This window comes from Barbus barbus, assembly GCF_936440315.1.
Source record: "Barbus barbus genome assembly, chromosome: 46".
NCBI lineage: Eukaryota > Metazoa > Chordata > Actinopteri > Cypriniformes > Cyprinidae > Barbus > Barbus barbus.
Window position 1 is genome coordinate 395,481 of NC_136724.1, and position 24,520 is coordinate 420,000.

Sequence of the window (24,520 nt, forward strand, 5' to 3'; positions counted from 1 at the left end):
GACACTGGAGCGGACTCAGGGACTGGAGCCGACACTGGAGTGAACTCAGGGGCTGGAGCCGACATTGGAGCGAACTCAGGGGCTGGAGCCGACAGCCTTTTCCTTCTCAGATTCCTTTTTTGGTTTGAGGTGAGGGATACAGCTGCTGTCAGCTTAGGGCTTGGGAGTACAGCAGCCAGCGGGCTTGACTTCAGAGTGGCCGGCGGGCTTGATTGAGGAGCAGCCGGCGGGCTTGAGTGAGCAGCGGCTGGTGGACTTGACTGAGGAACGGCCGGCGGGCTTAACTTTGGAGCAGCTGGCGGGCTTGAGTGAGCAGCGGCCGGTGGACTTGACTGAGGAACGGCTGGTGGGCTTAACTTCGGAGCGGCCGGCGGGCTTGACTGAGAAACGGCCGGTGGACTTGACTGAGAAACGAGCGGCGGGCTTGAGTTCAGAGTGGCCGGCAGGCTTGACTGAGAAACGGCCGGCGGGCTTGAGTGAGCAGCGGCTGGCGGGCTTGCCGGACGGCTGGTTCTGGATCGGAGCCGGACGCTCTCCAGACACCGGAGGATACCTTTCCTCCAGCTTAGTCCCGTGGAGATCTCGGCGAGCAAGGGCGGAGAACCGTGCAGCTACTTCCATGAGGTGTGCTGGTCCTTCATGGAATTCTACTGCAAATCACAAATCCAACCACTGTGTGCACCAGCAGAGTTTTGCTGGCATCTAATGGGGAAAATTTGGTACTGCGCCCAAACAAAATCATTCTGAAAGCTCATTTTTTTGAGATATCAACCTCAAATTTGTTTAGATTTATGGCTTTGATGTTTAGAGTTTAACATGTTTTAGAAAATATACTGTATATGTTATATATAATATTGTTCATAAATCATTTTCATAAACTTAAACCTCTATAATTGTTTTTTTTTTGTTTCACTTTTTAAATGTTTACTTCAACAATAATCTGCCATGGGTCTTCTTTAAAATGAGACCAATTTTATGACAGTTTTTTGACACGGATATTTTTGTCCACTATGGACCCAAGTGTAACTTTTTTAGTTGGGTTAAGAAAAGAAATCATCAAACCCACGTAGAATCTGAGTCAATGTCCATTGATGCCCTTCGCATGTAAAGACAAACTTAAGATACTGAACATGTCAAAAAAACATGAAGAAAGAGCTGTACAATTAGATGAAAAGTGATTGACAGGCCGCAGCGGTGAAGCAGAAGGAAAACATGATCTAGTCTGAGTTTGTGCACAGGCCCTGAGAGTGTATGAGAGAGTCATATCAGTAAAACCACAATCAATCTAATCAGACTGTTTCTGCTACGCCTGTAACAGATGCGACTCCTGAAATGACATGGTGCTGCTGACCAACACGAGACGAGAGAATTTCTGTCTTATCTTCAGTAAAACATCAGTCTCTAAAGCTCACGCACAGAGGAGGAGATTGAGAAAACACTTGGTCTTTCTCTGTAAGAAGTCTCTGATGTGGCGGGAAAAGGCTTCAGATCCATGCATCGATCACCAATCACATTCACAGAGTCATCATCTGTGGCTCCCTGACCTGATTTCCGTTTGCTTTATCCGCAAAATCACTTTATATGATCTATTTTCACACAACCAGCACATTTAATAGGTCTTTCCCAGCAGATCTGCTGATGTTCTTCACTGAACCAGTGATCTAAGAAGTCTTGGTTTTCTTGTTTGATAAACTCACGCTCTTTCACGGGACGTCCTGCACGCTTCTTCTGTAACGCTGTGTGAAGCTGGAGTGAATTATCTGAGCAGTGCAGTGAACTTCAGTGTTATTCAGAGAAGTGCAACCGTCAGGCGTGAACACAGAAGAAACCCGTCATCCGTGAGACCTTCCCATGTCCCTGCCGCACTCCTTCCTCCCGTCTCCTCCTGCTGTGTTTCTCACATCATCTCTGGGGAAGCTGCAGGGCTTCATCTTCACCATCAGTGACCCGACACGCAGGTTCAGAGAGGAACGAGGAGAGATCGTTGAGATGCATGTTCATCAGCCGTGCAAGAAAAAGCACATCCAAGCCATCCTTGATATCTTTCAGACTGAAGCCCAAATGAAGTCCAATAGCAGAAGCTATTTTCTCCTGCATGCCATCAGCTCTTTCCAGCCTTCATCTGTTTCTGAAGGTTTCCTCCGGTCTCACAGATGCATGGATGCACACGGAGACATATTTGAGTTTCTCTGGGTCTTTCTGAACTAAAAGTCACTCCGTCTGTGTCAGAAAAGGCCAATCCCATCCATTACTCTGTGAACATTTCCTTCATCTTTACGCATTTCTTTGAATCCAGAGCATCAACACAAATATCTTTACATTTTACATCTTTATCTCATTCTTCATGAGATGCTTCAGAGCTTTTACTTCAAGTATGCGGTCTCATCGTTGTTGGAGATGAGGCCCAGAACCACAGTATCATCAGCGAATTTGATAATAGATGTGGAGCTGTGAGAGGACACGCAGTCATGCGTGTAGAGAGAGTAGAGCAGGGGACTCAGGACACAGCCCTGTGGGGCTCCTACGTTCAGAGTGATGGAGTTTGAGGTGAACTGGCCAACTTTCACCACTTGAGTTCTGCCGGTGAGGAAGTCTTGAATCCAGTCACAGAGTGAGGAGTTTAGGCCGAGGTCTGTGAGTTTAGAAGCCAGCTTGATGGGGACTATAGTGTTGAAAGCTGAGCTATAGTCAATGAATAGCAGCCTTACATAATTCCCATTGTTGCTGTCCAAGTGTGTGAGGGAAGAGTGGAGGACGTGAGAGATGGCATCGTCCGTAGATCTGTTTGGGCGATAGGCAAACTGAAGGGGGTCCAAAGTATCAGGGATGGAGGAGCAAATGTGGCTCTTTACAAGTCTCTCAAATTATATTCTCTCATTATATTATGTGTGTGTGTGTGACATGAACATCATTATATTATCAGTGTGTGTGATATTGTAACGCAAGCACCTGGACACAGATGTTAATAAAAGAGAGTTGGTGTTTATTGAACAGGTAAGTAACTTAGGCAGTGCAGTGCTGACTGGAGGTGAGTGGTTGAATACTGAAGACGCTTGATAGAGGTGAGTGGTCTAATGAGCCTGTTCCTTTCTTCCACAGGTATAGAGTTCAGACAGCACGGGGGAGATTCCTGGAGCACACAGATCACGGAGACGCCCAATCTGGCGGGAGAGGAACACACAGGAGGTAAGTAGCAGAGGGTAAGTTTCATAAGAATATACTCAATGAGACGATGTCTGAAGAGAAGTCCACATTGTAGTTTACGAGATCGGACGCTGGAGTGAATGTAGAGTGTGCTTAAATACTGGGATACTTGAGGGTTCCAATGACGTGCAGGTGTGCTCAATGATTAGCGGAGGTGGAATATGGTGCAGGTGAAGTGATAGGTGACGCTGGAGACGGGCCATTCTGTGACATTACCTCCCCCTCCCGGACGGAGCGTCCCGCGATGTAACAACAACAACAACAACAACAACAATACCGGGGAGGGGGGGTGGGCGCCCTGGATGTCGGTGGAGGACATAGACACAGGGAAGGCATTCTGTGATATGAGATATGAACATCATTATATTATGAGTGTGTGTGATATGAACATCATTATATTATGAGTGTGTGTGATATGAACATCATTATATTATGAGTGTGTGTGATATGAACATCATTATATTATGAGTGTGTGTGATATGAACACACTTGAAAGGACTGCTTCATGTTAGAAATACAGAATTCATTCAGAAAAGAGCAAGTGAAGTTATCTAATCTAATGGGGAAGAGGAACAGACTAATTGTGGTCATATTATTGATAGTTTAGTCTGATCAAAGTGCAGGAAGTTTGGCCAAATTTGTACTGACAGTTCAAAATATAATATTTAGTATTTATGTATTTCTTTTTGATATTACATCAGTTTATGAGTTCTAATGTTGTAGTATTTCACCCAAAAATGACATTTTAATTAAAAATAAATAAATAAATAAATAATAAATAAATATAATAAAATCTCCAGTGTTGCTCCTTGCATTGGATTTTTGTTCCTTCATTGATTTTCCTCCAATTCGGTCATTTTAAAATAAGAGTACAATTGTTACAACATAAAATTCTTATTACAGGGCTAATTAAATTCTAATTATAATAAATTAATAAATTCAAATTTAGCAGGTTTGTTTTATTTATTTGAAATAAATTACATGAAGGACAAATAATAGTGTTTTCACTCCACCTGCATTAACAAATATTCAAAAACCACACAGGAACAAAACAATAATATACATTTTTCGTTTTGAAGCGTGTGAAATAGACTAATTCTGATAGATAATAAATTAATTTAATTTTCTGCCTATCTGATTGTGTTTCATTAACGTCTACACATAACCCTACTCCTTACAGTAATGCAGAAATATTAATTATTGTTGTACAGCGTGACTGCTCGCCGCACTTCCGGTCTGAGCGGTCAGCTGACCGCCGCGTGAGACTCGCGCCGTGCGCATGCGCAGCGCCCCGCTGGAAGCAGAAGGAAGATGGCGGCGTCCTGAGTGCTCTGACTGAGGGAAGCGCTTTCGGTTCGGTTCTGAATCGCTGAGCTGCAGCACCGCGAGTAACGGAGACCGGAGAGCCGCTTCTGACAGCACAGATCCCGGTGAAACCCCGCAGACAGCTCCGTGTGTGAGGAGAGGTGAGGCCAGCACCGCCTGACAGAGACCGAGCCGTCACAACACCGCCGTTTACCGATAAATACCTCATTGATACCTCATTATTACCTCATTAGTACCTCATTAGTACCTCACAGCACGAGACATAATAACGCTGTCAAACAGACTCACGATCTCTGCTGATTATTAGCAGTAACTGTGGCGCTTTGACCAAATATGATCTTTCTGTGAGAGTCATGTTATATTTAATAATAGCAGTATGATGTGGATATTACTATATATATAAATATATTATTACACGATGACTGTCATGTATTATTATTGATTGTATAGATGGAGTGTCGTGTCTTTCCGCACAAAGGGAAGTTAGATGACACATCTCTAATAACTGCATTCTGTTGTCTGTGTTTATTTGTCTGTGTTTATTTGTCTGAATATGGCTCTTATCACACGCTGTGTGGTATCTGTGTTTGGTATCGGGGCATTTTAACGAGTACAGGAGCTCAGTATCGGCCCTGATACCAGTATCTATCGGTGCATCCTTAATTATCTTTGATCTATAATTAAAAAATATACATTTTTCACCGTTTATAATGTTGTTAAATTCCGTATCCGCTGTCTGATATACAGACTGGTTAATAATCTTGCAGCAGCTGTTAGAGTTTGTCTGGTGCTTCAAGAACATCTCTGCAGATGTGAGAGAGAGAGAGAGACTATAGATATGTGTGAGAGAGAGAGAGACTATAGATGTGTGAGAGAGAGAGAGAGACTATAGATGTGTGAGAGAGAGAGAGAGACTATAGATATGTGTGAGAGAGAGAGACTATAGATGTGTGAGAGAGAGAGAGAGACTATAGATATGTGTGAGAGAGAGAGAGACTATAGATGTGTGAGAGAGAGAGAGAGAGAGAGACTATAGATGTGTGAGAGAGAGAGAGACTATAGATGTGTGTGAGAGAGAGAGACTATAGATATGTGTGAGAGAGAGAGAGACTATAGATGTGTGAGAGAGAGAGAGAGAGAGAGACTATAGATATGTGTGAGAGAGAGAGAGAGAGAGAGAGAGACTATAGATATGTGTGAGAGAGAGAGAGACTATAGATGTGTGTGAGAGAGAGAGAGAGAGAGAGAGAGACTATAGATATGTGTGAGAGAGAGAGAGACTATAGATATGTGTGAGAGAGAGAGAGACTATAGATGTGTGAGAGAGAGAGAGAGACTATAGATATGTGTGAGAGAGAGAGAGACTATAGATGTGTGAGAGAGAGAGAGACTATAGATGTGTGAGAGAGAGAGAGAGACTATAGATGTGTGAGAGAGAGAGAGAGAGAGAGACTATAGATATGTGTGAGAGAGAGAGAGAGAGAGAGAGAGACTATAGATATGTGTGAGAGAGAGAGAGACTATAGATGTGTGTGAGAGAGAGAGAGAGAGAGAGAGAGACTATAGATATGTGTGAGAGAGAGAGAGACTATAGATATGTGTGAGAGAGAGAGAGACTATAGATGTGTGAGAGAGAGAGAGAGACTATAGATATGTGTGAGAGAGAGAGAGACTATAGATGTGTGAGAGAGAGAGAGAGACTATAGATATGTGTGAGAGAGAGAGAGACTATAGATGTGTGAGAGAGAGAGAGAGAGAGAGACTATAGATGTGTGAGAGAGAGAGAGACTATAGATGTGTGTGAGAGAGAGAGACTATAGATATGTGTGAGAGAGAGAGAGACTATAGATGTGTGAGAGAGAGAGAGAGAGAGAGACTATAGATATGTGTGAGAGAGAGAGAGAGAGAGAGAGAGACTATAGATATGTGTGAGAGAGAGAGAGACTATAGATGTGTGTGAGAGAGAGAGAGAGAGAGAGAGAGACTATAGATATGTGTGAGAGAGAGAGAGACTATAGATGTGTGAGAGAGAGAGAGAGAGAGAGAGAGACTATAGATGTGTGAGAGAGAGAGAGACTATAGATATGTGTGAGAGAGAGAGAGAGAGAGAGAGAGACTATAGATATGTGTGAGAGAGAGAGAGAGAGAGAGAGAGACTATAGATATGTGTGAGAGAGAGAGAGACTATAGATGTGTGAGAGAGAGAGAGAGAGAGAGAGAGACTATAGATATGTGTGAGAGAGAGAGAGAGAGAGAGAGAGACTATAGATATGTGTGAGAGAGAGAGAGACTATAGATGTGTGAGAGAGAGAGAGAGAGAGAGAGAGACTATAGATGTGTGAGAGAGAGAGAGACTATAGATGTGTGTGAGAGAGAGAGACTATAGATGTGTGAGAGAGAGAGAGAGACTATAGATGTGTGTGAGAGAGAGAGAGACTATAGATGTGTGTGAGAGAGAGAGAGACTATAGATATGTGAGAGAGAGAGAGAGACTATAGATATGTGTGAGAGAGAGAGAGACTATAGATATGTGTGAGAGAGAGAGAGACTATAGATGTGTGAGAGAGAGAGAGAGACTATAGATATGTGTGAGAGAGAGAGAGACTATAGATGTGTGAGAGAGAGAGAGACTATAGATGTGTGAGAGAGAGAGAGAGAGAGAGAGAGACTATAGATGTGTGAGAGAGAGAGAGACTATAGATGTGTGTGAGAGAGAGAGAGACTATAGATGTGTGTGAGAGAGAGAGAGACTATAGATGTGTGTGAGAGAGAGAGAGACTATAGATGTGTGAGAGAGAGAGACTATAGATGTGTGTGAGAGAGAGAGAGACTATAGATGTGTGTGAGAGAGAGAGAGAGAGAGAGAGACTATAGATGTGTGAGAGAGAGAGAGAGACTATAGATGTGTGTGAGAGAGAGAGACTATAGATGTGTGTGAGAGAGAGAGACTATAGATGTGTGTGAGAGAGAGAGACTATAGATGTGTGTGAGAGAGGGAGACTATAGATGTGTGAGAGAGAGAGAGACTATAGATGTGTGAGAGAGAGAGAGAGACTATAGATGTGTGTGAGAGAGAGACTATAGATGTGTGTGAGAGAGAGAGAGACTATAGATGTGTGAGAGAGAGAGAGAGACTATAGATATGTGTGAGAGAGAGAGAGAGAGAGAGAGAGACTATAGATATGTGTGTGAGAGAGAGACTATAGATATGTGTGAGAGAGAGAGACTATAGATGTGTGAGAGAGAGAGAGACTATAGATGTGTGTGAGAGAGAGACTATAGATGTGTGAGAGAGAGAGAGAGACTATAGATGTGTGTGAGAGAGAGACTATAGATGTGTGAGAGAGAGAGAGAGACTATAGATGTGTGAGAGAGAGAGACTATAGATATGTGTGAGAGAGAGAGAGAGAGAGAGAGACTATAGATATGTGTGAGAGAGAGAGACTATAGATATGTGTGTGAGAGAGAGAGAGACTATAGATGTGTGAGAGAGAGAGAGACTATAGATGTGTGAGAGAGAGAGAGAGACTATAGATATGTGTGAGAGAGAGAGACTATAGATGTGTGAGAGAGAGAGAGAGAGAGAGACTATAGATATGTGTGAGAGAGAGAGACTATAGATGTGTGTGAGAGAGAGAGACTATAGATGTGTGTGAGAGAGAGAGACTATAGATATGTGTGAGAGAGAGAGACTATAGATGTGTGTGAGAGAGAGAGACTATAGATGTGTGTGAGAGAGAGAGAGACTATAGATGTGTGTGAGAGAGAGAGAGACTATAGATGTGTGTGAGAGAGAGAGAGAGAGACTATAGATGTGTGAGAGAGAGAGAGAGACTATAGATATGTGTGAGAGAGAGAGAGACTATAGATGTGTGAGAGAGAGAGACTATAGATATGTGTGAGAGAGAGAGAGAGAGAGACTATAGATGTGTGAGAGAGAGAGACTATAGATATGTGTGAGAGAGAGAGACTATAGATGTGTGAGAGAGAGAGACTATAGATGTGTGTGAGAGAGAGAGAGAGAGAGAGAGAGACTATAGATATGTGTGAGAGAGAGAGACTATAGATATGTGTGAGAGAGAGAGAGAGAGAGACTATAGATATGTGAGAGAGAGAGAGACTATAGATATGTGTGAGAGAGAGAGAGAGAGAGACTATAGATATGTGAGAGAGAGAGAGACTATAGATATGTGTGAGAGAGAGAGAGAGACTATAGATATGTGAGAGAGAGAGAGACTATAGATGTGTGAGAGAGAGAGAGACTATAGATGTGTGTGAGAGAGAGAGACTATAGATATGTGTGAGAGAGAGAGACTATAGATATGTGTGAGAGAGAGAGACTATAGATGTGTGAGAGAGAGAGAGAGACTATAGATGTGTGAGAGAGAGAGAGACTATAGATGTGTGTGAGAGAGAGAGACTATAGATGTGTGAGAGAGAGAGAGACTATAGATGTGTGTGAGAGAGAGAGACTATAGATATGTGTGAGAGAGAGAGACTATAGATGTGTGAGAGAGAGAGAGAGACTATAGATGTGTGAGAGAGAGAGAGACTATAGATGTGTGAGAGAGAGAGAGACTATAGATATGTGTGAGAGAGAGAGAGAGAGAGAGACTATAGATATGTGTGAGAGAGAGAGACTATAGATGTGTGTGAGAGAGAGAGACTATAGATATGTGTGAGAGAGAGAGACTATAGATGTGTGAGAGAGAGAGAGACTATAGATGTGTGAGAGAGAGAGAGAGACTATAGATGTGTGAGAGAGAGAGAGACTATAGATGTGTGAGAGAGAGAGAGACTATAGATATGTGTGAGAGAGAGAGAGAGAGAGAGAGAGACTATAGATGTGTGTGAGAGAGAGAGACTATAGATGTGTGTGAGAGAGAGAGACTATAGATATGTGTGAGAGAGAGAGACTATAGATGTGTGAGAGAGAGAGAGACTATAGATGTGTGAGAGAGAGAGAGACTATAGATGTGTGTGAGAGAGAGACTATAGATGTGTGAGAGAGAGAGAGAGACTATAGATGTGTGAGAGAGAGAGAGAGACTATAGATGTGTGAGAGAGAGAGACTATAGATATGTGTGAGAGAGAGAGAGAGACTATAGATATGTGTGAGAGAGAGAGACTATAGATGTGTGTGAGAGAGAGAGAGAGAGAGAGAGAGAGAGACTATAGATGTGTGAGAGAGAGAGACTATAGATATGTGTGAGAGAGAGAGAGAGACTATAGATATGTGTGAGAGAGAGAGACTATAGATGTGTGAGAGAGAGAGAGAGACTATAGATGTGTGAGAGAGAGAGAGACTATAGATATGTGTGAGAGAGAGAGAGAGAGAGAGACTATAGATATGTGTGAGAGAGAGAGACTATAGATGTGTGAGAGAGAGAGAGAGACTATAGATGTGTGTGTGAGAGAGAGAGAGACTATAGATGTGTGAGAGAGAGAGACTATAGATGTGTGAGAGAGAGAGACTATAGATGTGTGTGAGAGAGAGAGAGAGAGAGAGAGAGAGAGAGACTATAGATATGTGTGAGAGAGAGAGACTATAGATATGTGTGAGAGAGAGAGACTATAGATGTGTGAGAGAGAGAGAGAGAGAGAGACTATAGATGTGTGTGAGAGAGAGAGAGTTGGCTGCATATGAGTAACTTACAGTAATGTTTAACCTGTTAACGTTTATCAGAGCGACGGCGCACTGAAGCGCTTTTTCCCCCACTACTTTAATGTTTATGAATGAATTTAACGTGAAAGAATATCGTTAATCTTGACAAACTATATATCATTCTGAAGGTCTAAGCCTCAAGCATCGACGACAGATCTCTGTTTTTCGATGGACAGCTTATAAGGAATGTATTTGCTACATTTGTGTAACAGGGCTCCAAACTGCGACTAAAATGGTCGCATTTGCGACCAAAAATATTAATTTGCGAGTGAAGTTTTTGCTGAGGTCGCCACTGGCGACTATATATAATTTGCATGAAAGGACTTTTTTCCCGATTGTTTTGCGCTCACATCTTTTGTTATGTTCACGTATTAAACTTACATAAGACGATGCGCATCAAAGTTTTACTGGAAAAGAGTTTCAAACAGTCCTTGTCTCTGCCGCACACAGTCTGCTGAACGCAGTGAGAGAGACCTGAAAGGTGATAATATAAACAGCAGTACCCCGCGTCCACACGGTCCGTGTATGTGTCCGGATCGCGCGAGCGGAGAGTAGCGCACTTAATGCTCAGGCGCGATCTCTTTAGCACCTCAGTTAAAGCAGCAAGTGAACCCTTTATATATTTCCATTTACTACTATAGTATGAAATGAACATGATCAAAAGGTAGGCAATAAGAGAACCTATAGTACAACTTACTGAAATGTTTTATGGAAAATCTCATTCAGTGTTTCAAACTGAGGAAATGTATAAAGCTTGTAAACATTGCATTGTAATACATTTACCTCAGAATAACCACTCAGTGTCCATAAACTCATCAGTCAGCTAGAAAAATAACTATAAAGAGGAGCGTTTTGCTATATTTATGCGCTGTTGCATATTAATATTTTTACTTATTCTGTTGTACATGATTCAACTCCTCCTATAAAATTACAGTTTACTAATGAAGAAAAACAGACTGAATGTGTGAAAGACGTGACAACATTTATAGGATGCACTGCACTCAGTTGCCAAGTGATGCTTATGGTCTATGATATTGGTACAGATTCTGTGTAACGAACAATTCTTTGTGACTGTATATTTCAAGCTGTAAAAGACATTTAATTCACACTTTAAGTGAACCTTAGTCCCCCGGTCGACCTGATCATCTACAAGATGGATTAAAATGCTGATAAAGCCTAGAAAAGATAAGACATAAACGCATGACAAAATTATTGAAATGTTAAAATAGGGGGGAAAAATAAAATGATAATAATAAAATAAACCACTTTTATTCTGTGGCACCTAAAAAAATAATTTGGCGCTTAAGTTTTTCTTTTATAGGAGCCAATGGCTCCTTACTCGATTTTTTTGTCTGGAGCCCTGTGTAAGCAGTACACATCCAAACACGCAGAATAAAAAAGCAGTACGTACCTTTATCATTGTAATAACGAGCCACAAACGCGTCCACTGCTGAAATCCCAGTTTAGTTAGAGAGGTAAGGGTCCACAGAACAACATCCCAGCGAGCACTTTTAGTCCAGCGAAACAGTAACGTTGTAATAAGGATGAATATTCCTTTGTTTACGTTTCATTTCTTTGGGAGAGTTATTGTTCGCGTCCGTTATGGAATAAATTACGCTCAAAAACAGCGTCTTGGTGGTAAAAAAACAACACGGTGCTGTAGCATACGGTTTTACAAACAGAATGAGACCGTCCACGGAAAAAAAGTCTCAGAAAAGCGGAATATAGATTATTTGAATTTGGCGCTCCCTCCTGCCAGCTGTGACGCAGGCTATGACGCTTCTGTCATCTGAGCGGGGCGTAACTTAGCGATCTGCTTTATCCATAAAAAACTGTTTTTTTTTTCTTCTACATTTTTTATATGTGTGTGTGTGTATTGTGTGGGGAATGTGGCCGTATCTGCATGATTATAATATGTATGGACGGACATCAGCGTGTTTATTACCGACTCTATGACGGCTATCATTGTGATTCATTGATCAGCTATTATTGATTATATGGCCCATCTGTATGATTATCATCTGAATGGAAGCACATCAGCGTGTGTTTACTGACTCTATGACCATGTCTGGCAATATCACTTCATGTCTGGCAATCAGAATACTTCAGTATACATACTATATACAAAGCATTTTTTTTCTATTTTTTTTCCTTTTTTATTACTCAAATAATTATTTTTGTATTTTTTAGTGCTCAAATAAATCTGTCTATTATTTTATAATTGAAAAACTATGCAGGAACATGTATAATGACTAAAATATCTTGTATAATTCTGCAATCCATTTGGTGGTTATTTTTCCTCAAACAGGGGGGTGGGGGGACTATAAATAGTTTCAGAAAAAATATTGCAGGAATCTCATTTTTCATGGTATCTTCTTCAAATTTGAAATATGAACTCATGAGACATGTGGCTTTCAATCCATTCAATCCTTTTCTGGATTGCTCCAGGACTTATTTAATGTATTTGTATATGAAATAAAAAACATTCAGTGTGGAAAAATATTGCTCAAGGTACGTCAGTGTCTATAACTTTTTATCTTTTTGAACATTATCAACTCTGGATGATAGATAGTAAAGCCCAGAGTCTCTTCTTTCCAAAGATAATTTCAGATGATAACAGGTTAAGCAGGATTCAGCGCAGGACAGTTTTCAGGGCACCCAGTATTACTCCAGTTTGCTTTGTTTTATTGTTCTGTTTTGTCATCAGTTTGTTGTAATCTGGTGTGTGTGAGGTGCTCGGGCACTGAGCGCATGAGCCGGTCATGTGACTGTCATCCTCTGGACACTGGCCTCTGGAGACCAGACACTAAAACACCGTCGCATTCAAACATGCAGCTTTCTGACAAACCACTTCAGAGCTCAACAACTCATAGTTTATGCTGTTTTATTTTTTCTTTCATTTTTGCTACATATCAGGCATTCAAATGATTTAGTATTTTATTTATTTTACTTTGTGCTTTAGATTGAATTTGAGTTCTATTCTTTTTCTTTGCTTAACACAGTTCCTGCAAAAATGCCTTCTAATAAATAATAATAATAATTTATTAAAAATCCCTAATAAGATAATTTGGAATTTCCATCAAACATTGTATGAAGCTTTCAGACATTTATTATTATTATTAAAAAATAATTATCTTTTTTCTTATTGTTTTATTTGTTTTTGGGTTGCATTAGTCCCGCGTGAGTGTGCGCGTGAGTGAGTGTGTGTGCATGCGTGAGTGTGCGTGTGAGAGTGAGAGTGTGCGTGTGAGAGTGAGTGTGTGAGTGTGTGTGCGTGCATGTGTGAGTGTGCATGCGTGCGTGTGAGAGTGAGTGTGTGCGTGTGAGAGTGAGTGTGTGCGTGTGAGAGTGTGCGTGTGAGAGTGAGTGTGTGTGCGTGCATGTGTGAGCGTGCGTGCGTGTGAGAGTGAGTGTGTGCGTGTGAGTGTGCGTGCATGCGTGAGTGTGCGCGCAAGAGTGAGCGTGTGTGAGTGTGTGCGTGAGAGTGATTGTGTGTGTGTGCGAGCGTGTGAGCGTGCGTGCGTGTGTGTGCGTGAGAGTGATTGTGTGCGTGAGTGTGTGTGTGCGAGCGTGTGAGCGTGCGTGCGTGAGAGTGAGTGTGTGCGTGAGATGTCGAGCCTGTAGGGATCAGCTGTGTGCTGTTAGTGTGAATATCATGCAGCACACTCGTGCCTGTCATAATGTTTTATTGAAAGCGAGTGTTTACAGCAGCTATAGGTTCATCAGAAGCTTTATTGCAGCATTAGACTGGAGCTTTGCATTCATAAAATCTTTCAAAAAGACTTTATCCAGCAAAGATGAGTTTCATCAATGCCTCCACCGTGCAGGACTCAAACTGAGATCCCAGAGAGCTGCAGGACGGTGTTGTGATAAACTGCTGTATTGATCCTCACTAAGAGCTGTTGATGCTGATCACATGACCTCGTCCTGGAAGCACCGATCCTCTGCTATTAATGCATCGCAGCCCAAGACTAGACTAATAGATTCTAGATTACCAGGGTTACACATTCAGGAGGAGCATGTTGGACATTAGACAGTTGAATCTGTTGATTGAGTTTGGGTTTGGTGTTTATCATGAATTTCATTAGTTTTAATTAGTGAATTTGGCTTTGTTCGTTTCGTAGACTGAGATGACTGCATCATCATCTTCCAGGGCTTCCTTTAAATGATTTATCATTTACTTTCTCAATCAATTAGAGACTATCCATGGATGAGCACTTTTTGATTATTTATTGCATTTATAATCAAGCCTTTTTTTTTTGTCAAAAGGATTGCCTGTGAAAGCCCTATTTATTCCTCCTTATTGTTCATTGATTGATTCATTTTAAAAACACAAAGGCTTCTACTTTAACTAACCCAGTTAATGTTAAAAGTCACTTCAGTCATATTATAAATTGCACTCAGTCCTCTAGATCAGGGATTGTATATATTTCACTCTATGGACTGTTTGGTTGTATTATAATTTGAAGATATCGCAAACATATAGACATGGGGATGTTTTCAAAGGAAAAGCAGTTGTTAAAACAGCTCACGTTCTCGTCATATATTATACTTCTCCAATCAGTTTTATTAAAATGCATATTCCAGCCTTAGCTCAGTGTTTACCAGTGTGCAGTGTAAAGTCTCCAAACCTGGCTAGCCAGTATAACAGTATTAAACATGTAGCAGGATTACATAACCCGGGGTTAAATATGACCCAGGGATAAGAGTGTCAGAAAGTGTCGGGAGCCGATGCTGTGATGAGTGATTATCTCTCAGTGTCTCTGAGCCGCTGGAATGGAGGAGACGGGGAGGAAGGAAGGATGGAGTCAGGGTTTCTGCTGACAGAGACAGTCATGATCTGGCTCTCTGCTCTCTCTGCATTTCTCTGCTCGCCCAACTTCCAACGTTTCTCTCAATACAATATAACTGTTCTTTGTATTATATTTAATTCTGAGTGAAACAATTCATAGGCTGCTTGTAATTTCCATTATCTAAACTCATAAACTCATTGATTTTGCATCCGTGAGTATTACCCATAATGTTTCGCACCCATGGTTCTGAGTCTCTGGCCTGGCTCAAAAACAAACACGCGGGTGAGGCAAGTGTGCTTGCTGATGTTTTAGGAGGTGTTGGGAGTTTTCGCTGTGGCAGGATCATCCAGGGTTCGACAGTAAATAAACCTGCTGCTGTCTGTCATTAATGCTAATCAAACAACATGAGAAAAATAAAAAAATCTTATTGTATGAATGACTGACTGTTTACTTGTCTTCAATAACTGCATTGCATCAGTGTCTCAGTAATGGATGCTCTGCAGTGAATGGGTGCCGTCAGAATGAGAGTCCAAACAGCTGATAAAAACATCACAATAATCCACACCACTCCAGTCCATCAGTTAACATCTGGAGAAGACAAAAGCTGAAACACATCCAGCATTAAGACGTTTCTAACTTCAAACCATTGCTTCCAGCTCAAATACAAAGAGTCCATAATCTGTAATATTGCTTGAACAGCTGTTTGGACTCTCATTCTGACGGCACCCATTCACTGCAGAGCATCCATTACTGAGACACTGAAGCAGAGACACATTTCTACAAACCTGAATTAATGGAAGTCTTATGGCTTTAGAATGACACGAGGATGCCATAATTTTCATTTTTGTGTGAATTATCCCTTTAACATTTAAAATGACTCCCTTTAAAGTGATTTGTGAGTGCCTTGAGTAAAGTGTATAATCTGACGGTCGTGTTGTCACACTATAGGAAATTGCTCAATGTATTCCCATATGTCCCTGTGACCGCTTATATGATTGTATGACCGAGCTGTTGTTTGAGCTCCAGACTGTGACCCTCTTCTCTTTTCACAGGCCCTGCCTGAAGATGAACGTCCTCAAAGACAACAAAGACTTGGCCTGTTTCTACACAACCAAACACTCCTGGAGGGGGAAGTAAGTGCCTCATTCCTCTCCATTACTATGAGACGCTTCATTCAGAGCGACCCGCTTATTGGGTTTCATGACCTTTATGTTTCAGAGCTCAGGCTTCAGTGAGATTTACCACTGTGAAGATCATTCATTGACTGACACCTTTTTCTTGTCTTGCATTTTGCTTCTGTTTGCTGCTTTTAAATCCTATCAGTGAGCTTGCACCAGGTGTTAAGGTGCGCATTCTCTTTCACTGTAATATTTTGCCTCTTGTCTCCTTTTTGTTCCTAGAGAATTTTAATTTAAAAGGGTGAACCATTCCTTTAAAGGTTGTATTTCCAGACATTAGGAATTGAGAATCCGTCATTGTATCTCTGTCCCTGTCAGTGTTAAAGCAGGTGCTTCTGCGCATTAAAACAGAAGCAGATTACACAGAACAAACAGACCACCTCTGCTCTCCACCGAGGCCATCGAGATCATCATGTCCTCTGAGAAATACCCTCGGTTAGGACCAATGCTTGGAGAAACAGAAACACAGAAAGGCAGGAGTAGCCCAAGAACGTGCCAAGCTCTCAATGAGCGAGAACTCATGCTGTAATATTACTGTATATGTGACTGTATGACGCATGCATGATGTGTGGAGCTCGAGCTGAATGAGGATCCACAGGTTTTCTGGATCTGAGTGATAACTGCAGATAGCAGCATCTACAAACTCTGCTGAGAGTTTGAGTAATTAATATTGTATAGCTTATAAAAAATATATTTTTATAAGCTATACAGTATGAGGCAATGCCGTTAATATCGATATACACTAGTTTGATACGAGCGCATCTGAAAAAATATCTAGGGAGGACACAGCCTGCACTGCTGCGGAGAAAGTGCTTAATACAGTTTGTTCTAAACATGAGACAAGCTTTATATGAAGGGCTTTATAAAACTGGCTTTATAAAACTTTATAAAAATTTTACCTTAGCTTCATTCAGACTTCTCCATGTCTGTGTTTGTGAGGGAAGTGGTTTGTATTTTTTCTTAATCATGTGACAGCAGACACTAAGAGTCTATTAGATTTGCTAAAAAGCTTCTCAATTACACACACACACACTCTCACACACACTCTCACACACACACACACACACACACACACTCTCATACACACTCTCTCACACACACACTCTCTCTCACACACACACTCTCTCACACACACACACACTCTCTCACACACACACACTCTCACACACACTCTCACACACACACACACACACACACACTCTCATACACACTCTCTCTCACACACACACACACACACACTCTCACACACACACTCTCTCACACACTCTCACACACACACACACACACACACACACACACACACTCTCTCACACACACACTCTCACACACACACACACACACACACACTCTCTCACACACACACACACACACACACACTCTCTCACACACACACTCTCACACACACACACACACACACTCTCTCACACACACACACACACACACACTCTCTCACACACACACACACACTCACACACTCTCTCACACACACACAGAGGAAGTCTCTTGTTATTGACTCAATGTGGACGCACAGAGAGATTCATGTCCGACAGACGTGGAGTAAATTATGCAACAACTGACAGAAAGCCTAAAATGGTGGGCTGTTAGTGTGAAGAGAGTTCAGCCGGAAATAATAATTCTGTCATTTTACTCACTCACCCTCATTAGAAACATGTATGACTTTCTTTATTCAACAAAAACACAAAAGAATATTTCAAGAAATTATTTTGGACCCCACTGATTTCTCTCTGTGTGGACAGAAACCCTGGGACTCTGTGGCAGTGCACCGGCCCTGTTTCATCAGGTTGATCAGATTTGTCAGAATATGGCCCTTGTCTATCACGGCCTCCTAATAATCCCCATACACTTGATTGGCTCTCTCTCTCTCTCCTCTCCACCTGTAGCTGGTGTGTGGTGAGCGCACTGGCGCCGTTGTGCTGTGGCTGCCGTCGCATCATCCAGGTGGATGCTGCACACTGGTGGTGGTTGAGGAGAGACCCCCCCTCATGATTGTAAAGCGCTTTGGGTGTACAGCAATACACAATAAAGCGCTATATAAATGCATCATTCATTCATTCATGTGAACAGCTGGCTGGTTAGGGGGACATGTTTAGCTCTCAGGTTCCTAATAAAGGAAAGTAGCATGTGTGTGTCGTGTAGCTGGTGAAATGAAAGCAAAACAAGCCCCGACGCGTCCACCGCTGAGCCAGTCTTCCCACGCAGAGCCGGTTATACTGTGAGCTGAGCTGCTCTCTGTGGTCACTATCCTGCTCTATAGGGTCACTCACACTCGAGAGCAGCATGTGTGTGTGTGCTGGATTAGTCTTTAGCAGCACACGAGGCAGTAAACTGAAAGAGTTATGGGTGTGATTTTGTTATACAGCACTAGACGTGTAAGAGATTCCTCCAGCTGTGTGCTCAGCCAGGACTGATTCTGATCTCATTCATCTGCTTTCACCTCATCTGAGCTGATGATGATGATGATGATGAAGCTTTTGGACCATCTCAGTTAACAGAGAACGGCTCAGTTTCACATTTCATGCCTGTCTTTAGTCAGATTACACTGATTGCAGACCCAACATTGGAACTTCTTGACCTCAGTGTTGAGTTCCTGATTTCATTTCTTGTTTTAATCCAATGTCTTCAAATGCGTTGGCTGTATATTTACTAATCTGCACAGCATAATATGCATTATACACTGTATACTGCCTAGTATTTTGTATGAAAAACTGCTTATTATGCAAAAAGCCTTTCAAAGTGATTTGAAGCTACGTTGTCACATGACTTTGTTCCGTATTTAATTGAGCAAGTGGAATCTAGTCATTACTGTTGAAATTATGAATGTTATGCATTTTTGTTTCTGTGTAAAATCGTTATTAATGAAATGAGTCCAGAATGTTTGGCACAAAGTTAAGTTGTGCACAGTGTTGTTGAGCATTTGTGAGAAATGTGGTATTCTCTGCATAGTGTGAGAGAGAGAGAGAGAGAGAGAGAGAGAGTGTGTGTATGAGAGAGAAAGAGAAAGTGAGTGAGTGTGTGTGTGTGTGTGTGTGTGAGAGAGAGTGAGCGTGTGTAGTGTGTACAGTGTTTGAGAGTGTGTGTGTGTGTGTGTGGTGTTGAAGGGACGATGTTAAAAGCCACAGATGATGAATAATTAACTGCTCATGTGACTCTGTTCTCAGCAGCTTGTTTATTGTTCTACAAGGTCAGAGAGACCGAAAGAGGTCGAGTGCCCTTTAACTGGAAATATTGTCATACTAGCATCTATATTTGCAGTAATATACAGGTACAGCTCAAAAAATGAATAAATTTTTTTTATTGTAATTTATTTCAAAAAGTGAAACTTTCATATATTTTAGATTCATTACATGTAAAGTAAAACATTTCAAAAGGTTTTTTGTTTTAATTTTGATGATTTAAGTCAAAAATCAGTATCTCAAAATATTAGAATATTTACATTTGAGTTTCATTAAATGGCCATCCCTACAGTATAAATTCAGCGTATCTCTTGTTCTTTGAAATCACAATAATGGAGAAGACTGCTGACTCTGCAATGATCCAGAAGATGAACATTGACGTCCTCCACAAAGAGCATAAGTCACAGAGGGTCATTACTGAAAGCTGTGGCTGTTTACAGAGTGCTGTATCAAAGCATATTAAATGCAAAGTTGACTGGAAGGAAGAATTTGGGAAGGAAAAGGTGCACAAGCAACAGGGATGACAGCAAGCTTGAGAATACTGTCAAGCAAAGCTGATTCAAACACTTGTGAGAGCTTCAGAAGGAGTGGACTGAAGCTGGAGTCAGTGCATCAAGAGTCTCCACGCTCAGACGTCTTCAGGAAAAGAGCTACCAAGCCACTTCTGAACCAGAGACAACGTCAGAAGCGTCTTACCTGGGCTGTGGAGAAAAAGAACTGGACTGTTGCTCAGTGCTCCAAAGTCCTCTTTTCAGATGAAAGTAAATTGTGATGATTTGGGCTGCCATGTCATCTGCTGGTGTCGGTCCACTGTGTTTTCTGAAGTCCACAGTCAACGCAGCCATCTAGCAGGAAATTTTAGAGCACTTCATGCTTCCTTCTGCTGACAAGCTTTATGGAGATGCTGATTTCATTTTCCAGCAGGACTTGGCACCTGCCCACACTGCCAAAGGTACCAGAAGCTGGTTCAATGACCATGGTGTTACTGTGCTTGATTGGCCAGCAAACTCGCCTGACCTGAACCCCATAGAGAATCTCTGAGGTATTGTCAAGAGGAAGATGAGAGACACCAGACCCAACAATGCAGATGACCTGAAGGCCGCTATCAAAGCAGCCTGGGCTTCCATTACACCTGAGCAGTGCCACAGACTGACCACCTCCATGCCACGCCGCATTGAGGCAGTAATTAAAGCAAAAAGAGGCCCAACCAAGTATTGAGTGCATAGAAATGAACGTACTTTTCAGAAGCTTGACATTTCTGTTTAAAATATCCTTTTTTTTATTGATCTTATGTAATATTCAAATTTTCTGAGACACTGAATTTTGGGATTTCATTATCTGTAAGCCATAATTTTCAAGAAATAAAGGCTTGAAATATTTCACTCTGTGTGTAATTAATCTATATAATATATGGGTTTCACTTTCTGAAATGAGTGACCATTTTTTTACCTTTTTCACGATATTCAAATTTTTTGAGATGTACCTGTGTTATGACTCAAGATTCCAGTTTAACTCAGAATTGGGTCAGAAATGTAAAGCGAGTGTTTATGTTTCTGAAGTGATAACGGCGAGTCCACCCACAGATATGAGTCAGTTCTCAGTGTTTGCTATCATTTATCATGCATGTTGGTATACTGAGCTCTAATATCTGTTATTGTCTGTGTGTGTCCTGCTTTATCTGTGTGTGTCAGCTGTGCAGCAGATGAGTTGCTGATGAAAGTGTTCAGTCGGTGTAATGAGCGCAGGACACACAGCCTTCGTCCGTCTCATCACTTCAGCTGTGGAAGAAGTGAGGTTTTTGATTTGTTTTTAGTTTTTATGATATCTTTGTGACTGCTGCTTCACACACACACTGGTGATGTGTGTGTTTGTCCTGGTCGTTGGTTTGGTTCCCAGATGAGACGTTGAGAAGGTTAAATCGCTGACTTGGCAGCTTTCTCTGTTATGGGTTTACGATACTATGCTCTGTAGAGAAGTGAATATCACCACTTCTCTTCTGCTTTGTTTTGCTGGAAGACGTCTTGCTCTGCGGATCAGAAACACCGGCTCTTTCTGTGTGTGTCTGTGGAAGCGCTGATGTTTTTCTTCCAGCCTGTTAGACAAGTGTTGCCTGTTAAGCGCCTCTCGTCGGGTTTGTTTGTAATAACACAGTGAGGACTGTATTTGTGGGGGAAGACTGTGTCCGTGGTTTTTCTTGGGTGTTTCTGGTATATTCAGGATCTCTTGTTTCTGTGGATGTCAGACTCGGGACTGAAGTTTCATCCATATGCCTGATGAAAACCCAATACACACTCATGATTCTTCATGTAAATGTGTATCGGACACAATCTCAGTGTTTGGTGTGTGTGTGTGTAGATGTGAGTTGTCTCATGTCGTCTCTGTCAGTCTCTTCTGCTCCAGTTGTCTCAGACTCTTCTGTGCTCCTCTCAGCTCAACATACTCCTGCTAAATTAATGCAACTCACAGTGTGAGAGTGAGTGAGTGTGTGTGTGTGTGTGTGTGTGTGTGCGCTTGTGTATGAGTGAGTGAGTGTGTGTGTGTGTGTGTGTGTGTGAGTGCGCGCTTGTGTATGAGTGAGTGTGTGTGTGTGTGTGTGCGTGTGAGTGTGAGTGTGAGTGTGTGTGTGTGTGTGAGTGTGTGTGTGTGTGTGTGTGTGTGAGTGTGCGCTTGTGTATAATGAGTGAGTGTGAGTGTGTGTGTGTGAGTGTGCGCTTGTGTATAATGAGTGAGTGTGTGAGTGTGAGTGTGAGTGTGCGCTTGTGTATAATGAGTGAGTGTGTGTGTGAGTGTGAGTGTGAGTGTGCGCTTGTGTATAATGAGTGAGTGTGTGTGAGTGTGCGCTTGTGTATAATGAGTGAGTGTGTGAGTGTGAGTGTGAGTTTGTGTGCATGTGAGTGTGAGAGCGCTTGTGTATAGTGTGTGCATGTGAGTGCACTTGTGTATAGTGTGCGTGTGTGTAATAAATAATACACTATTATCATATTTAATGGTGAAGCAATCAAATGTGTGACACGTCAAATATCTAGGAATAATAATTGACCAACACCTGTCTTTTAAAAAACAAGAAAGGTTATAATGTTAAATTTAATCTAAATAATTTTAAAAACATCAGGCACCAACTGTCTCAATCAGCTGCACTACTTTTTGTACATACTTTGATTCTCCCTCACTTGTCATATTGTATAACACCCTGGTCACAGGCAGGTGCGGGCACACTTAAGCCTCTGTACTCTCTTTATAAACAAATTCTGAAAGTGCTAGAGAAAAAAACCAAGGGACTATCATTATTGTACCATATTTAAAAATATAAATTTATAAAATATACATTTTTTTTAATTTTGTATTTTACAGTGATGTATGCCTGATGTACAAAATTATCCATAATCTTGCTCGCCCTCCTCTTAGGGATGCCTGGCCCATGACGGCAGTGCCTGTAGGACAAGAGCATCTGCTAGGGGAGATTTAGTACCACAGTATAGAAAAACTGCCTTTGGTCAAACAGCGTTCTCGGTTAGAGTAGTGAGGTTATGGAATTCCTCACCTACAAACATCCGAAGCATTGACAGCTTCACAGTTTTTAAAACCAATCTTAAGCACTGGATACTATCAGAACAAGTCTGTAACCACTAATGACTGTGTTGTAAGTTCCTTGTTTTTTACGTATTGTTTTTATTAATCTTACATTTCTGGATATATGTATTGTAATGTTCTATATGGTGTATATGTAATATTGTATGTTATTTTATTTGTTTACCTGCCCAGGGACAGCAGATGTAAATTAGCTATTAGCTAACTCTGGTGCAATTACTTTTAATTGTGCATTGTCCCTGTAAAAATAAACAATAATGTAAAGTGTGTGTGAGTGAGTGTGTGTGTGTGTGTGTGCACGCATTTTTGTGACAAATGAGGACATAAATGTGTATAATGACACAGGTATGACAGGTATTACAAGCAGAAGGTGACTTTTCAGGACATTGACCCATGTCTCCACTTTTCAAAACGCTTATAAATCATACAGAGTGAGGTTTTTGGGAAAGTAGAAATGCACAGTCTCCTGTGAGGGGTAAGTTTAGGTGTAGGGCAGTAGCACACACACTTTGTACAGTATAAAAACCATTACACCTATGGGATGAACCCACTTTTCACAAAAACAAACGTGTGTGTGTGAGTAAACCGTAATAATCGTACTAGCCGGTGGTGGTCTTCTGCCGTGTCCTTCAGATGAAGAAGAGCTGGTGTGATTGGCTCACAGTGACAGGAGTTCTGGGTTTGTGGACTGTAACACACTGATCAGCCTTCTGCGTTTGTCTCTCTCTCACAAACACGCTCCTGTCTCATTACTGCTGCCGTTGTTTCCAGACCGTCTGCAGGCAACATTTTTGGAAAACCGTGTCATTATTGACCATGTCTGGTTTCTGATGTTGCAGCCCCTCTCTGATTACAGCAAGTCTCGCTTTATTCTCCAAGACAGACGATAATGCATTAGATAGCAGTCCAGTTTTGAAAAAATTATAAAACAAAATTCTATGCAATATATGATGTAAAAATGTAATCTCAGGGTTTGATTGAGTGCAGAGTATTATAATGGTTGTTTGTTTCTGCAGGTACAAGCGTGTTTTCTCCGTGGGAACTCATGGCATCACCACATACAACCCCACCACACTAGAAGTGACTAACCAGGTACTTCATTCATCTCTCTGCTGATAGAATACATGTGCTCATAGAACGAGTCCAACAGAGGAAGTAGAATATGTCACTTGCAGTATTATATTTCTAAATATAATATTATAAAAATAAATCATAACTAATAATAATAATAATAGTGATGTATTTATTAATATAATTGTTTTTCATATTATCGATGACAATTATATTTGTTGTTTTCATATTATATTATTTTTATTGTTATTTATGATAATGGTTATTAAAATGATTATTAATAATAATCTGTTGCTGTTATATGAATAACATTAACAACTCTATTTTTGTTGTTATTATGCAAACAAAACCTCTGCACATATTCTGTTGCCTCTGTTAAACTAATAGTACATCTTAAATTATGAGTATAAATTAGGGCTGGGTGTTATGACGATATAATCGTATATCGACGATGTCTCGTAAGTATTGCGATGTCGATGTCAACAGTCAGGTAACAGACGA

At 41.3% G+C, this 24,520-nt stretch overlaps 1 protein-coding gene across 2 annotated transcripts in view; it reads left to right on the forward strand.

The window, feature by feature from the left end:
- Positions 1-4,479: 4,479 nt before the first annotated feature.
- Positions 4,480-24,520, forward strand: part of dnajc13 (DnaJ heat shock protein family (Hsp40) member C13) — a 70,395-nt gene continuing 50,354 nt past the window's right edge. For both annotated transcript variants that reach the window (XM_079408739.1, XM_079408740.1), the window contains exons 1-3: positions 4,480-4,670; positions 16,041-16,121; positions 23,965-24,040. In XM_079408739.1, coding sequence (XP_079264865.1) covers positions 16,054-16,121; positions 23,965-24,040 — 144 coding nt within the window. In that variant the 5' untranslated portion in view covers positions 4,480-4,670; positions 16,041-16,053. The remainder of the gene's footprint in view (positions 4,671-16,040; positions 16,122-23,964; positions 24,041-24,520) is intronic.